This window comes from Squalius cephalus (assembly GCF_949319135.1).
Source record: "Squalius cephalus genome assembly, chromosome: 7".
In the NCBI taxonomy this organism is placed as follows: domain Eukaryota; kingdom Metazoa; phylum Chordata; class Actinopteri; order Cypriniformes; family Leuciscidae; genus Squalius; species Squalius cephalus.
In genome coordinates this window covers 26,526,661-26,542,246 of record NC_137128.1, presented here as the reverse complement: position 1 = coordinate 26,542,246, position 15,586 = coordinate 26,526,661, and the positions used below count along the sequence as shown (strand labels likewise).

Here is a 15,586-nt window from a genome sequence, read left to right as displayed (position 1 = left end):
TTCTTACTGGAAGTGCATGAGGAGCTCACAAAGTTGTAAAAGGCAACTTTTAGTTCCAGATCACGCTTCCCAGGCTCTTCCACCCTCACTACTCTCAGCGTTGGGGTGGCCAGGGGGTATATGAAGGTTCCTCAGATGGACCTTGCAGTTGTGGTGCATTTATGCCTGCAAAACGCCACCACCTTGTAGAATTGTCCTAGGCTCCCATCCAGGACCTGTAAGTTCACTTTGTCTCTGACGGCAAAGGCTTACAGTGCCGCTGGACACCTCCGCCCTGCATGCCATGGCTGTTCAGCAGGTCCATCAGGCCAAAACACTCATAGAACTGCATGAGGGTAGTTCTGAGCCGGGATTGATACAGGAACTGTTCGGCGACTGACGTCACGGCGCGGGCTCTTGGCCAGACGATGTCCACACTAGTGGTCCAGGAACACCATCTCTGGCTGAACCTTGCTAAAATTAGGGATGTTGACAAAGTGAACTTTCTTGTCAACCTCATCTCGCAAGGTGGCCTTTTCGGCAACACTGCCGAAGACTTAGCCCAGCAGTTCTCGGCAGTAAATAAGCAGACCGAGGCGATTAAACACATCTTGGCTGCCACCCGAACCCACAGCCAGGCTGCAGTGTCGAGCTGCCCACTGGAAAGTGGCGCAGCCCGCTCGTCAGGCGACCACTAAGAACCCAAAGAAGGTGTGAAGTGCCCCTGAGACCGGTGAACCAGGGATGACAAGAGCTGCTCTTATCTATGAGATGGTGAGCACACTGCTCCTTCCCCTGGTGGAGGGCCGGGTGGAGAGTTTCCTTTTTTTTTTGTCCTGCCGCTCACTCAAGTGGCAGCAGTACCCAAATTTTCAAAGAAAGAGCAGATTTCGCACTTTCTGGGTCACACTGCCTGTGGCCCTGGCATGATGGACTCGAGCCCCTCGCTTCATCATGTCTGGCCGCAGCACACAATAAAACAAAACCCCTCACAGGTCAGTGGCCAGTTTCAAGTGGGGTTCACGTAGCGAGGTAGGTGTTCCTTTACAGCCACAGGGTCAGCACACACAACTTCCAGACATGGCGGCCAATGATCGCTACACGCGCCCCATTGCAGGTATGTCAAAAATCGCTGTTCCTCTGGCACTCATGCGGAGTTTGGAAGCCTGGTTGGCACTTCCTAACCCATTGCACTGGCTTATCAGGACAATCAGACCTAGCAATGTGATTCAGTTCGCTAGGCGCCTGCCCAGGTTCAATGCCATCCTCTTTACCTCTGTGGCAGGGATTCAATGCCAGTCCTGCACAAAGACTCATGAGCAGAAAAACTAAAACATTACTGCCAAAGCATGATAGCCTCCTGCTGTCAGGTGTTGCAAACACAGAACATGCAGTAAAAGGCAACCAACACAAAAAGGCCTACTAATACAATAGAGGAGCAAAAGATCTTCTTCAGAGACTTCTTCAGGAAGGAGAACAAGTAGCACAGAACATACTGGACACCAGCAAATGTTTTAAGAATGCCCAGTAACAGATCATACACTGTCAAGCTGGAAAATGGAACTGTTGTAAGGAGAAATCGGAAACTGTGCCTGAGAGCAGACACACAAAAGACGAGACTGAACAGACTAATCAAAAGTTTCATCTGAATGAGGGACATTCAAAGACAGTACGAGAGACATGCACAACACACACATACACAATGCACACAACATTCAGATAACAGCAACAGTGTTGTGACAACCAGATGTGGCAGAATAGTCAAGAGACCAACACACATGAAAGTTTTTGTTTAAATCTGTTTATGGTTGAATTGAGAGTTCTATGTGTGACGTCATTGAGTTGCGCAAGCACGTGAAGTAAAGTGGAAGCACTGAGAAGCATGCGGTTGTGAGATTCACTTACTGTCAGAAAAAAAAAGGATAGACAGAGTGAACCAAGCATATAATATCCTGCATGCGGAAATGTGGTGGCGAAGGACGCAATAGAGCCTGTCCCTCCAGCCAGGTTTCTACAGTCCTTACTTAATCGTGCCAAAGAAAGCCAGTGGGTTATGACCAATCCTAGATCTGCGAGTTCTTGAATCGGTCCCTGCAGAACCTGTAAACATCAGTCAGATAGAGTACAATGAACCAATTCCCAACCCCTTAGTTGAAGATGAAAATAAAATTTGATATGGATCATGAGGGATTTATCTCTCAAAGGTAGGATTCTTTTGTCAAAAACCGAGGGACTATCTTATTTAGTCTATCCTGCGAAAGTTCCGCTGGAATTGATTGGATTGTTGTGGTTTGCTGTAGCTGTGATCTCATGAGTGACAAGTTGTCCCGACCTGAAACACATCATCAGTTATTTTAATGGATGATTACGAGGGCACGTGATTTTAATAAAATAATGATGTGCACACATAAACCATTTATAATAAATACTGCAATATTCCATGAAAAATAAGAATTTTCCATTTTGATTTTACTTTGCAGCATTCAAAGTAAAAGGCGACAACCGTGAGTGCAGATGCTTTTCTTTTGCAAGAGAACCAGGGGGTGGCCAAAAACTGTAATCAAAATAAACCAGGAGCCTCTGACCTAAACATCTGCAAATGTGTTCAGTGCTTATAGCAGGATCACACAGTTCGACAGCTGGTTTCTACCCACCAACAGCTCAAGATTACACTGGCAAATCTCTGGAACAGGGCATACTTAGGAGGAGGACCGATAGTGCCCTCTAGTGGACATCCAACGAACAGTGACTCAAACACTTCATGTTGAATGAACAGAAAATGTACTAAAACGAAATTATAGTTGTTTAATAAGGACATCAGTAAAATAAGGCAGTTAGCCAAGTTTTCATTTACCGCTTATATTGCTTTGGAAAACAAGTATCATGTCCTCGCTTGAATGTTAAGTGTTACATGTTAAAATGTTAAGTTACACCTATACCCATAACAGCACATAGTGACAACTTAGAACCAAGAAACATATACCCTTTAATACACAAGATATCCCAGCAATCTCACATTTTTTTAGACTGTTTTCACGGTATTATTTGAGTCATGTTGAATTTTAGTGTTGTTTCTAAGCTTATACATTAGAAATATAGGCCTATAATGTATTCAGATACATAATAATGCTTACATGTGTCAGGCAAGATGTTTTTTGTTTTTTTTATGACAATCTAAAATGTCTTGCCAGAACTGACCGAACCTCACAATAAACTGCGGAAACTTGCCACTAGTTCTCTAGAGTTGGGGTATTCAATTAAAGTTCCAAGAGGTCCGGTCTCTATATTACCTTCCCAGCGGAGGTCCGGACAATACTTTAAACAATTGAACAGCCGTAGTACTTTGTAAAAGAAAAAAAATCTAAACACTCAAAATAGTCATCAAAGATGAGAATATTGGGCCAAAGCAGTGATGTCCAAGAATTATTTACCAAAAAACGGTATATATTTCTCTCAACTGGATATTAATATAAAAAGGTTAGATCAGATGTGTTATTTTTTTATTTATTTTTTAGACTTGACACCTGCATGAATGGCACATATTCAAGGCCTTGGGACTGAGAAAACATACTGGGAGTGCAGTTTATTTCTTAAGCAAAGTACGGGCCATTTTTATGGTACTCTAATGAACTACTAAAAGCAAACAACGTACATAATTTATAATTAAAACTCTAATTGAGCACAGAAAGTTTTGGTCTTTCTTTCCCATCTCTAAATAATTTGTACAAATTATAACATTTATGAAATGCTCTTAATATGCTTAATAATGAAAAATGTATAGGGTGGGAAAAACTAAAGGTGCCACACTTGACACAAACCTGGTTTAGTTGAATGGTCAGTTATCTGTACGACAGCTAATAATAATAGTATTTGCTGCGTTCTCGTTTTCTGCAGTTTTAGCAAAAGTATCTTATTTTGCTGCTGACTGTTGTCTAAGTAACCATATCACCTGCAGCTCTTAATGTGGCGCCTTATACAGAGAGAGAGAGAGAGAGAGAGAGACTTGTGGCATGTACCACTCTGTTTTGATGCACGGCTCACTTTTACCTGTAAAATGGCGCAATTATGTCCCACGGTCCAGATGAAACCAAGTCCACCATTTGAATTCTACTGCTTTAGAGTAATTGTAAAACTCAAGGTAACACCTTAAACAATCATTAGGATGAAATGGAGGAGATCAACTTATTCACAAAGGCATTTTATTTCAAACTGCGCACAAATGATATTGTACTGCCAACTGTAGAGCCGGTGTTGATGTGCTCCACAAGTACTGGTTTGGCCATGGCAGGTCTTCACACGTGCACTGCTGGGGGAAACAGACAAATGGTTAGAACTTACATCAAGCAGCAACTGACTGGAAATCTGTGATAAGTCTGCTGCATTTTAATATGGATGATACTGCCTTAATTTACATATGATGTGAGGAATAGGAGTCATCTAGCACACAAAAGACAGTAAAGAAAATATTTAAAATAATTTAAACACTTAGAAAAAACTAAGATTAATGCATTTAAATATTGAGAGACTTTTCAGTCAGATAAGTTAAATATTATAACTTGACATTGTCTTCCCACATAAAACCTGTGCACACAATCTTTTTTTTGCTGAAAATGTTTGTCTTTCCTTCTAAAATAATACAAGAAATAAATCTGAGGTGATCAATGCATTTACAGCAGTGAATGATGTATACTACCTAGCGAAGCCTCCTGGCCTCTCTTTCAGACTCCAGAAGTGTCAGAACATCTCCTTCTCTTACTGGGCCCTTCACGTTCCTGATAATGGATCTGTTGCTGTCATCCATGAACTCAACGCGCACCTATGGAAGCACAATATTTTAAGTCTTATGAGTGTGGATCAAAACTTGTACTTTAAAAATAACTCAATTACATACAGTTTTTGACAGCCACAATTAGTTTTTTATCCAACTACAATATACATTATCTAGATCTTATAAGAAATGACCAACAACGAGATTTTTTTTCGCACAATTAAAAGGCATTTTCGCATAACGTGTCATACTGATTACAACGGTTTCAATATTTACTAAATTGATCACGCACAAGAGCTGTGGCTACAAGCAGTGATATTTGCCTCCAGCAAAGAATACAAGGCATCTCAACTCAGTTCATGCACATCACAAATATAAATGTTTTTCTAATGAAGTCGCTAATCATATTCCACATGTACGATAACGGAGCAGGAGTTAATTCTGAACTCACCTGGGTACACTGTCCCTGGGAGCCGGTTCTTCCCAGCACTTTTGTAACCTGTAATGAAGATACACAATTAAAGGTAACTATAACTGACATTATTAAACAGCACATGTGGTGGAAACGACAATCGATATCCAAGCTGCTGGATTGCAGGATGCTAATGCTAACTAAAGGCCTAACGACAAACACCGCTAGTGTTGTGAGAGGATTATAAGATTATTAAAGGCTACCGTTTCCCAAAAAGAATTGAAATTGTATACTTTTAATCTTACAAGTATTAAATTGCATAATTCAAAGGGAAATATTCAATAAAATATTTTTTTCTTACTCTAGCGAGCTTGATGGGCTGCACGCGGCTGGCATCCATGATTTCAGCTTCGTTCGGAAAGGAAGTCACGTGGTCTCGACGGCTTTTATGTACCCACAATAAAATGCATATTTTCAATTTATCAGGTTTTATTACATTTTACATTTTGATATTATTGTTAAAAATGGAAACAGACCAAAAAATTTGACTTTATATTAATAAAAGATGGTTTTGCAGTTATAACAACTCTATTTCCGGTTCCGGGATCATAAGGGGGAACTTTTATACTGCAGATCCAGGACCAGCTGTATGTAGGCTACAATTGCAGAAATCACATTTAATAAGAAGACTTCTGAAGCTGTGGTCTTTGATTATGCCAGTACAATTATTTTTAAACGTTAATTCGACCCTAAAATAAAAAAATAGATATTGGTCTATAAGATTTTTTTAAAGTAAGGGGATAATCTGTTTTATAAACTAATGATAAACTGACCAAAGGTGTCATGCAAAAAATAAATACAAAATATGAATAAGTAAAATATTGTGTGGAAGTGTTTTTATTTTTATCATTAAAATCTCTTTCCTTTTTAAATACATTTCTTTGAATCGTTCATCTGTGGTTAGTAGATAAAAAGTAGTATACTATAGGCTAAATAAAGTTAAAATAATATCTAGTTTGAAATGACAACAATTCAGCACACACCCTAAAACCAGAATAGACATATGACCTTTTTTTAAACATTTATATTACATTTACTCTAGTTGCACAAAAATAGTAATTTTCCATAAATTGAATTCAAAAAGAAATGCAAAAAATTCTTAAACCGTTTTCTTTCCTGAAAGTTATTTGCATGCCTAATATGACTATAGATCTAGCTTTTGTTTATGTTATGTTATGTTATATTTTAAGGTTTGTCTGATCACATTGGTGGTAAAATGTGCATAAGAGTGGAGAGGATATGAAAGTAGAGAAAAGGATACTGAACAAAATAAGGAAATGATGGGATTAAAGGATTTTCTCATTGGATTTGCACTGAATTGTTTAAATATCAGACTGAGCACAATATTGTTGATTAAAAGCAACATAAATTGAACTTTTCTATGAGCATTTAATAACCTTAGTATCCTTGCAACTGCTATTTATCCTTTGCCATTCCTCCTCCTAGCTCAATCCTTAAATCACTACACTAATCCTCATGACTGTATTTTTAACTCTGTTGAGGACAGAAAGAACAGCAATGGGATTATGGCATCAGTGAGGTGGGGCAAATCCCAACTCTTGATCTTCAGTTGAGCCGAAACAAATACAGGTGCTTTTTCTTTCTGTCTTTTTAGCTATATTGCAAACTCTAAAAAGCTAGAAGCAGTGGAATATGTTTTCTCCGTCTGTCTGAACATTTATTCGAAGCTTCAAACCAATGCGCATTTTAAAGGAAAGTGGGACGTGTTGGAATGTAGAATCTGCCTTTTTCTGTTTTTATTTCTAACGAGAAGTTAGTTTTTTTTGTTGTTACATTTTCCACATTCGTCATCATTTAAGTTACCGTAAAAATGGATCAACCAAGAAGACATCTTAAAATTTTGAAAAAGAGACGTTCAAGTCTATTTGCAAGTGTCAAACTTAATGCCAGCTTTTCGCAGAGTATAGAGGAAGAAGACATTGCCTTTCCTTTTTCACAAGACAGCTCTGTGAAACCTTGGACGTCGATGGACAACCTTGATACACCATCACCTCAGGCAAGTGACAAAAGAGATCAAGAAAAGAGGAAAAGCAGTGAGACAGAAGCAGCAAAGATGCCACACCGCCATTCAAATGTGATCAATGTAAATATAGGTGGGAAAGTCTTTACCATTCCCAAGCACCTGGCTATCAAATACCCTAAAACCAGAATAGGCCGCTTAGCCCTGTGCAAAGATCCCGTCAAGCAGCTAACACTCTGCGATGACTATTGTGTGCTCACTAACGAGTTTTTCTTTGACCGAGATCCTACTTTCTTCCACTACATCTTCCACTTTTATTGTAGCAATGTGTTATGGGTAATGGAGAGTCTTTGCCCTGTCAATTTTGAGGAGGAAATGCATTTTTGGGGCCTGCACTTGAGGGACAGTCCCCGCTGTTGCCGCATTCTCTACGAGGAGAAAATAGACGAGATAAGAGACCAGCTGAAAGTGAACAGGGAGCTCATGGCGGAAATTGAGCCTCAGCACAATGAGGAGGGTTTCAAGTCAATGTTTTTGGGTGGTGTTCGTAAGATTCTATGGGACCTAATGGAGAACCCATACTCCTCGATGACTGCTAAGGCTTTTGCTGTGTTCTCCAGCCTCTTTGTGCTCATCTCCATAGTAGCGATGACTCTGAATACTGTAAGCGAACTGAAAGATTATAAAATCTATGGAAGAACCTATATGGAGTGTGTGGAGATCACCTCAATTCTCTTCTTCACCTTTGAGTACTTCCTTCGCCTGCTGACAACTTGTGACGTCAAGCATTTTTTGAAGAGTGCACTTAATTTTGTAGACTTAGTGGCTGTCATGCCTTACTTTATCCAGCTGGTATTTGAGGCTTTCGCTAACCAGGAAGATATCAACGTTCAAGATGACCTGAAAACCATGGCGAGGGTTAGCAAAATTAGCAAAGTGCTTAAAGTTGTCAAACTCATGCGCATCTTTCGCATTCTGAAACTGGCGAGGCACTCGACAGGGATGCGGGCATTTGGCTTCACTCTTCGCCAGTGTTTTGAACAGGTCTGCTGTCTGTTTCTGTTCATTATCATGGGGATCTTCACCTTCTCCGCCCTAATGCACTCAGTGGAGCAGGATGCTGTAGGAACACCTTTTAGCAGTATACCAGATGCCTGGTGGTGGGCAGCGGTGAGTATATCTCAAAACATTCACCACAATTAGCACAACTACAGTATGATTCATATATTAATACAAATGGCCAAAAGTATGTGGACATCCAAACAATCACCCTGAATCGACCCATGTATTAACTAAGCAAATAGTCTTAAAACCATGGCTATTATTAGGATGTTGCTGCTATATTAGCTTCATCTGTTCTGGGAATGCTTTCAACTCAATGTTAGAACATGGATGTGGGGATTTACTCTCATCCAGAGACAAGAGCATCAGTGAGGTCAGACACTGATGTGGGAAGATGGAGTGGGCTCACAGGGGACCAATGGTGATTAGGTTTGGGCTTTGTACTGGTCAGTCTTCCACACCAGACCAGTGTTGTTATTGTTATCTAAAACTACAACAATAAACAATAGTTCTTGGTAATTTAAATAAAGTTAAAATACTATATAAATGTTAGATGAAAAACGAAAATTAGAAATGTTGCCTTGCCAACAAATTGAAATAAGTTTAAGTACTAGTTAGTAAGTAATGTTAAGAAAACAAAAAAAAATGGCAACAGCACATAACAAAATAACTAAAATTAAACTAAAAATAAAATGACAACAGAAAATGTAAAAAATAAAATAAAAGCTAATTCAAAATATTAATAAATAGGCCTAATAATGCTAAATCAACACTGCACTAGACTCAATAAACAGTTTCATTCGTTTCCGAAGTTCTTTGTTATGCCCCATTTTACAAAAATAAATACATAATTCTCTTAGGAGACTGTATGGCTGTATTCTTGATTTACTGTATATCCAAATATCCAAACCTAATTTTATTTGGTTGTCCACGTTTAGATTCAAAATGTTCACTTTGGTTGTCCACGTTTAGATTCAAAATGTTCACAGCTTACATAGACTACTTACATAACTTTGATGCTCAAATATTAAACCAATGGGCATCATTGTGTGTGTTTTTAGTAGTATCACTTGCGTGTGAATGTTTTTTTTTTTTAAATGTGATTGTTATCATTATCATCAGTTGCTGTGGCTGCCTGTTGTATCCCTCTATCCTCTTTAAATTGTTAGTCTTTATCCTCTGGCAGCTGTGTTTAATCTTATATAATACCTTGTAATGCCGCTCAATTGGAGGCATCCATGCTGATTGGAAAAGTTAGATTAGTTTAGAACTTCCTGGAGGCTTACTAAGTATTATACTAAGTTATACAAGACTTGCATGCACAATTCTGACTTTAATCACCAAACTGATAAACTGACATGGAAACATACAGGTAACTCTCTTTTGCTTCTTTCCTTTTCATTTAGAAAAAGCTGGTCTTTGTTGTGTATTTTGCAGTGTTCTGGTCCTCATTTGCAATATATAAATAAACATTTTTTTTTTTAATGCTGTTACAGGTGAGCATCTCTACGGTGGGCTATGGAGATGTGGTGCCCATATCGTACTCTGGTCGAGTGGTGGCCTTCGGGTGCATATCTTTCGGCATTATTTTGAATGGAATGCCAATTTCCATCCTATTTAACAAATTTTCTGACTATTACGCCAAGCTGAAGGCCCAGGAGTGCACTAACACAAAAATACAGCGTGGATTGAACATCAAGAAAAGATTTCAAAAGAAATTTGAGAACTGCTTTGAGCCTCTAGCTGAGGAGACTGATGAGGACAATAGACATCACACTGGCCAGTGTCATCACTGAATGTCCTTGTCATCCACCCTGCCTTCACTGCCCTTGAACAGACAGCTCAGGTTCCCAGCCTGCCTTGAATTAAATAGGGATTTAAAAGATGGGTGAACGCCAGGTTAAAGAAAATTAAGCCATTAGCTTTAAGATGGCTTACAAATGGCATGTCGCTGAGGATCTTTGGTGAACTACTTTGTGCTAGTTTTTTAGCAGTATCTATTCAGTTGTCAAATAATTTCAGGCATCAAGTGGATTCAAATAAAATGTTATTACAGACTGCAAACTATTATTTGTATCAACACAATCTGTGTTAAAACGATTTAAAGAAATAGTTCACTTCAGAATGAAAACCTCAAGTTGTTTCAAACCTGTATGAATTTCTGTCTTCTGCTGAACACAAAGGAAGATATTTTGAAGGATGTCGGTAACCAGACAGTTGATGGACCCCATTGACTTCCATAGTGTTTTTTTTGTTTTTTTCCTACTATGGAAGTTGTACTGTCTGGTTAACGACATCCTTCAAAATATCTTCCTTTGTGTTCAGCAGAAAAAAGAAAGGAAGTGGAAAGCACTGTACATATAAACACAGACAAGAATCCTGAGATTCTACAGATTTTTCTTCCTCAATTAAAACATAAAGGATTTCAGAGGATCAAGTGAGACTTATGTGGCCTTCAGACACCTTTGGTATATTTAGAGTGTTGCTTTCACAATGTTTCTGTATAGGTGAAGTGCATTTGGATACCATGACATTTCTCAACTAAATTAATTTATGAACATTGTATTTGTATATACTCCAGTAAGCACTTTATCACCCTTTCAGATTAGCCCAACTCACATTTTAACTGTTTTTGGAAGGTATGAAGGGTGATTTCCTCTTTTGTTTCATTATTTGTAATGATTGGTTCACCTTTGCTCTGCATTACATAACATACTCCTGCAACTTGCATATATTAAAAAATGAATAATGCGTATGAAAACGGTTTCTTTAAGAGAGAACTAGTTCACTGTATGTATGTCGCTACATAAATAATTTAATACAATCATTAATAAAAAGCTTTAGGCTCTCTGATGCAAAAGAGACCAATAGGCCTAACATCTTTTGTATTTAGCCCATGCACAATGCAAATATCAGAGGAGTTGCTTTCCTTTGGCTTATTATAAAAGGCTTTGTTTGTATTGTTTTCAGAGTTTTCCCATGAACATCTTCTTTTTTTTTTGTCATCTCTGAAAACAATGTAAGTGCTAAGCAAGCACGTACTATACCGTTGGTGAGAAGTCAGGTCATCTGACTTCATGTCTAACAGGATTTTAGGATCAAGAGGACTCATGATGCCGGTGTTTTGAGAGAAATGTTCAACTTCAATTAAGGGAATGTAAAGACAAGAGCCCTTGACAGCTGCATGTTTGTGGCTTTTGTTGTACGGGAAAGATCAGCCTTTGCCACGTACAGCAGGGATTTACTGCATAACGGTCAATTATGGGATCATCTACAGTGAATTCAGACTGGAATAACTAATGTATTTGTTTGTTATTTATGTTCAACCCAACTGAGCTTATCCCACCTGCAACATTTAAAACAAAGAAATGATCAGTGGCTAAATATCACTCAATAAACTGACTTGTAACCATATTTATTTGCAAAATGTTTACTTTTTGAAGTTGTTGATGCGTAACAGTGCAGATGAGGGAAGATGCCCACAGTGGCAATTTCCTGTTGAAACATTTAAAGATACAATTCCCTTTGTAGACATCCTCCCTCTAATTCACAACATTATAAAATGATTAAATCTTGTCATTTTTTTCTCTCTAATATAAACCATTGTCCCATAGTGAATATGTTTGGAAATGTGTGTCTAATTCACGAAATTATTAAATAATAACTACATTCATTTTAATAATTATTAAAAAAAACAAGAAGAAGAAACACATGCAACAACATTCCACTAGGGGGCTTCTGTCCCATTCACGTTTCACTTCAAAATACAAACAACATACTTTTTTTACCCTAGCAATCTAAATGAATAAATGTGTCCACAAATCCTCTATTAACAAATATAGAAATTCATAAACGACTATCATCCAAGAACAGACAATTAGATTAGAACTTCTCAGATGGAATAAATCTCACAAATGTTAGTGTTAAGATAAATAGTCAAGATTAATAAGAGCATTAAATAAATGTGTTTAGATGACATTTAGTGATATTCATGGCGGAGGCATCTTACCCATTTTCCCCTAATATAAAATAGTACATGTTCATTGACGTATTTCTGTAAACTCATAAAAGAGATATTATAAGAAAATACGAAAAATATGACCAGCTATCACAATTTTCCTTGACCTCAGGCAATACCATATATCACAGCTGACATGTTTTATCTGAAATACGTTCTAGCTTTGAAGGCCTCAAAGATCAGAACATGATTTTCTTCATTCAAGGCCAGATAGATTCTTGTAAAACCATGCATGACAAAGGTCTGATAGGAAGTATAAAAACCCCCAAATGTGGTTTTGGTAGGTAGCCTGAACCTGAACACACTTGAATATTGTGTATTCTAATTTGATCACCCCAAGAAACACCATGAACATTAAGTGGTTTGCTTCTTTAGCTTTATTAATCCTCCTCGAGACTTCCAAGACTGAGAGTCAAGATGCACGAGTGAAACTCTGTGGTCGTGAGTTCATTCGGATGGTGGTCACATCATGTGGGAGCTCCCGACTCAAACGGAATGTGCTTGATTCAGACCTTCACTTTGCAAACCGCCATAGTAGGTTTGCCTTCTTCAGACATTGGTGTTATCCATTCATTTACGTATATTAATGCATCCTCTCATTTTGATGCACCATCTGCCATTTTTCAGTGAACCTACAAAACTGGCTGGACAGAGATCTCTTTGCACACCAGAAAGGGACCCTGACTGCTGAGGACGAGCAGTCCCCTGAGAGCGTGACAGAGCATCCAGCCCCCCACCAGCACACAAGCCCACCTGCAGAGCTTCCGGAACACTCCACCACTGCGCAGGATCTCAGCATGTCCTCCAGGACCCGTCGCGATGTCGGGCCAGCGGGCGTCTGCTGTACTTCTGGATGTACCATGAGTGAACTGATTCAGTACTGCTAAGCTCACACCAGATCTCCTAGGACAGATATAAATATAGATACATGATTAACACTTTACAAGTTAGAACAAGGGTCCATTTTGTTAAATTGAATTAGTTAACATGAACTCAGCTAACAATAAAAAATTCTTCTAAAGCATTTATTAGTTATTGTTAATTTCAATATTACTAGAGCGGGGCACAACCTGAATTTCTCAGTTTTTGTAAACCTACTCAGGGTTCAGAGTATTTATTTTTTCTCGCATTAGTTTCACATGTCTAGTACAATTATGTGGTTTTGTTTCATTAATACAGTGTATACTTTTTCTTGAAATAATGGAAGTGAAATGTGACAACATGCCCCATGTGAGGGGCACATTGTAACATGACCATTTGACAACTTAAAATGTTATCTGATCTAATACAAAAAATGATCCAAGAAAAAACTAAAATATGTTCTCAATAAAATACAGTTATTAACTTTTTCATATAAAATAATGGCATTTTTTAATAATTAAAAATAAACTCATTTCAACGAACACACCCGAAAACACAGCTATACAATATAGTACAAAACATAATAATAATTAATAATATCTGAACATTGATTCTCAGTCTTTATTCACCTCTTCCTCAACACACTTCATAAAAGTTATACGTGTGAATTATATTGCTAAAAATCAAAGAATAGCATGGTTCTACATTGTAAGGCAGTGTTACAACGTGCCCCACCTGCACAACTAAAACCCGGCTAGTGTCTTCTAGTTAGTTAAGCATTAAAGAACTATCTCAACTGTTAAATAACAGATTGGAGATTAAAATAATATCAGATATGTCAAATTTTAAATAAACACAAAAAACAGAGATGAAAAAATAGCATAAGAAATTTACCTTTGCAATGGTTAAACAAATGTTCAATGATATCTTTCAAAGATTTCGCTCACCCCTAATATTAAAATCAAAAGTGTATACGTTATTTATTGTTATTATGTTATTTAATAGAATTGAGCTAACATGAACTATGAACAGTTATATTTTTTATAACTAACGTTAACAAAGATGAATAGCCTAAATATTGTAACAAATTTATTTCTCATTGGTGGTTAATGTATTTCCTAATTTTAACTAATGGGAACTTTTTGTAAAGCATTACCATGTTGGTGTAGGATGTATGACACTGACTGAAAAGAGTGTTATTTTGTATTTTATAGTGTAAGCTTTTGATTATAGTTGATCAGTTGCGATATATGCTCAATTAAATATTTTAGATGGCTCATATAGCCTTTACAGAAATCATAGACAGGTTATTTGATTGATCAGAGGGAACTTTGTGCAATGAATCCAAATAATCAAAGACAATATCTTAGGAAAATTTACTTTTTTTAGATAATTGAACTTGCAGGATGCATATTTGATCAATGTCACTAAATCAAAAAATCAGAATTCAGAATAAAAATGTAGTTAATGGTCCACTACATTTTAACATTTTATGATTTAATTTGATCACTGTGAATTACAATTTTTCTTTCGAGTTCAACATGCTATATTACACATTTACCGCTAGAGGGAGAACCACTAGTAGCAAAAGCTAGGCCTGTCTGTTATTACTTAAAAATAACTTTCTACATCAAACCTTATAAAAAATACAACAACAAAACGTGTTATTGCTTACAGTGATCTAAATCAGTACCGAACACATTTTCATACCTTTAGATCAAAGTGATTTGCTTGAAATGATCAGGAAACGTCATTTCAGTATACTGCAGCCTATAACAAAATGCATTGATGCTGTTTGACACAGGGCACAACAACTCAAATATGCTAGGCTACTGTTTCAAACATAATCAATGCTAACACGTATGCAAACACACACGCAGTCACCTTCTAATAGCACCTTAGATGAGTAGATGTGTATTCATGCTACACAGACACTGTCAGACCAGCTGCTGTGCCACAGCTGCTCTTGATTGCACGTCTTCATTTTGCTCCTCTAGGCATCGGTCTATTACTGTCACTTATTCAACAGTCCAGGACAAATGAAGATAGGGGACTAATGGTGTGCATGTGGCCTAATAGAGGGATCTGTAAATGAATAGATTGGATGCATAAATATCCGATGCTGAGAATTATTGTTTTCTAACATCATCAGGTAAGTTTTACCATGATAAGTGAATATCAAAGAATTTGGTAATCTCCAAAATATCCAATTACACTGCAAAACACAAAAGTGTCACCATGCGCCTTGTTCCAGGTATGCCGCGTTCCAGGCAACCTGTAACCCGTGTTTTTCCAACTCGTAACTGGGAGTAGGCTACATCGATTTAGTACGAGTTCACGGGTGGGAAGTCACGGGTTTGATTGCCGTTCCAGTACACGTTCACGGGTATAAGGTTGGAAAAACACGGGTTACAGGTTGCCTGGAACGCGGCATTATATTCAAGG

General features: G+C 37.8%; 3 protein-coding genes across 4 annotated transcripts; 2 read left to right on the top strand and 1 right to left on the bottom strand.

Moving 5' to 3' along the window:
• Positions 1-4,161: 4,161 nt before the first annotated feature.
• rps28 (ribosomal protein S28) lies at positions 4,162-5,767 on the bottom strand. 2 transcript variants are annotated; one of them, XM_079877151.1, is made up of 4 exons: positions 5,521-5,767; positions 5,199-5,246; positions 4,673-4,795; positions 4,162-4,282 (listed from the first exon to the last, which is right to left on the bottom strand). In XM_079877151.1, exons 1-3 carry the CDS (start codon positions 5,557-5,559, stop codon positions 4,673-4,675), a joined length of 210 nt encoding a protein of 69 aa, XP_079733277.1. In that variant the 5' UTR covers positions 5,560-5,767; the 3' UTR covers positions 4,162-4,282. The 2 variants fall into 2 exon arrangements, with proteins under 2 accessions (XP_079733277.1, XP_079733278.1); XM_079877152.1 differs by having other exon boundaries at positions 4,162-4,285; positions 5,521-5,626.
• Positions 5,768-6,780: 1,013 nt separating this feature from the next.
• On the top strand, positions 6,781-11,675 carry LOC307162259 (potassium voltage-gated channel subfamily V member 2). Its single transcript, XM_079877471.1, has 2 exons — positions 6,781-8,370; positions 9,759-11,675. Exons 1-2 carry the CDS (start codon positions 7,051-7,053, stop codon positions 10,056-10,058), a joined length of 1,620 nt encoding a protein of 539 aa, XP_079733597.1. The 5' UTR covers positions 6,781-7,050; the 3' UTR covers positions 10,059-11,675.
• A 952-nt stretch (positions 11,676-12,627) lies between these two features.
• Positions 12,628-13,167, top strand: insl3 (insulin-like 3 (Leydig cell); the record flags this gene model as incomplete). The annotated part of the gene is made up of 2 exons (XM_079877602.1): positions 12,628-12,814; positions 12,908-13,167. 2 exons carry the CDS (start codon positions 12,628-12,630, stop codon positions 13,165-13,167), a joined length of 447 nt encoding a protein of 148 aa, XP_079733728.1.
• Between the last annotated feature and the right edge of the window lie 2,419 nt (positions 13,168-15,586).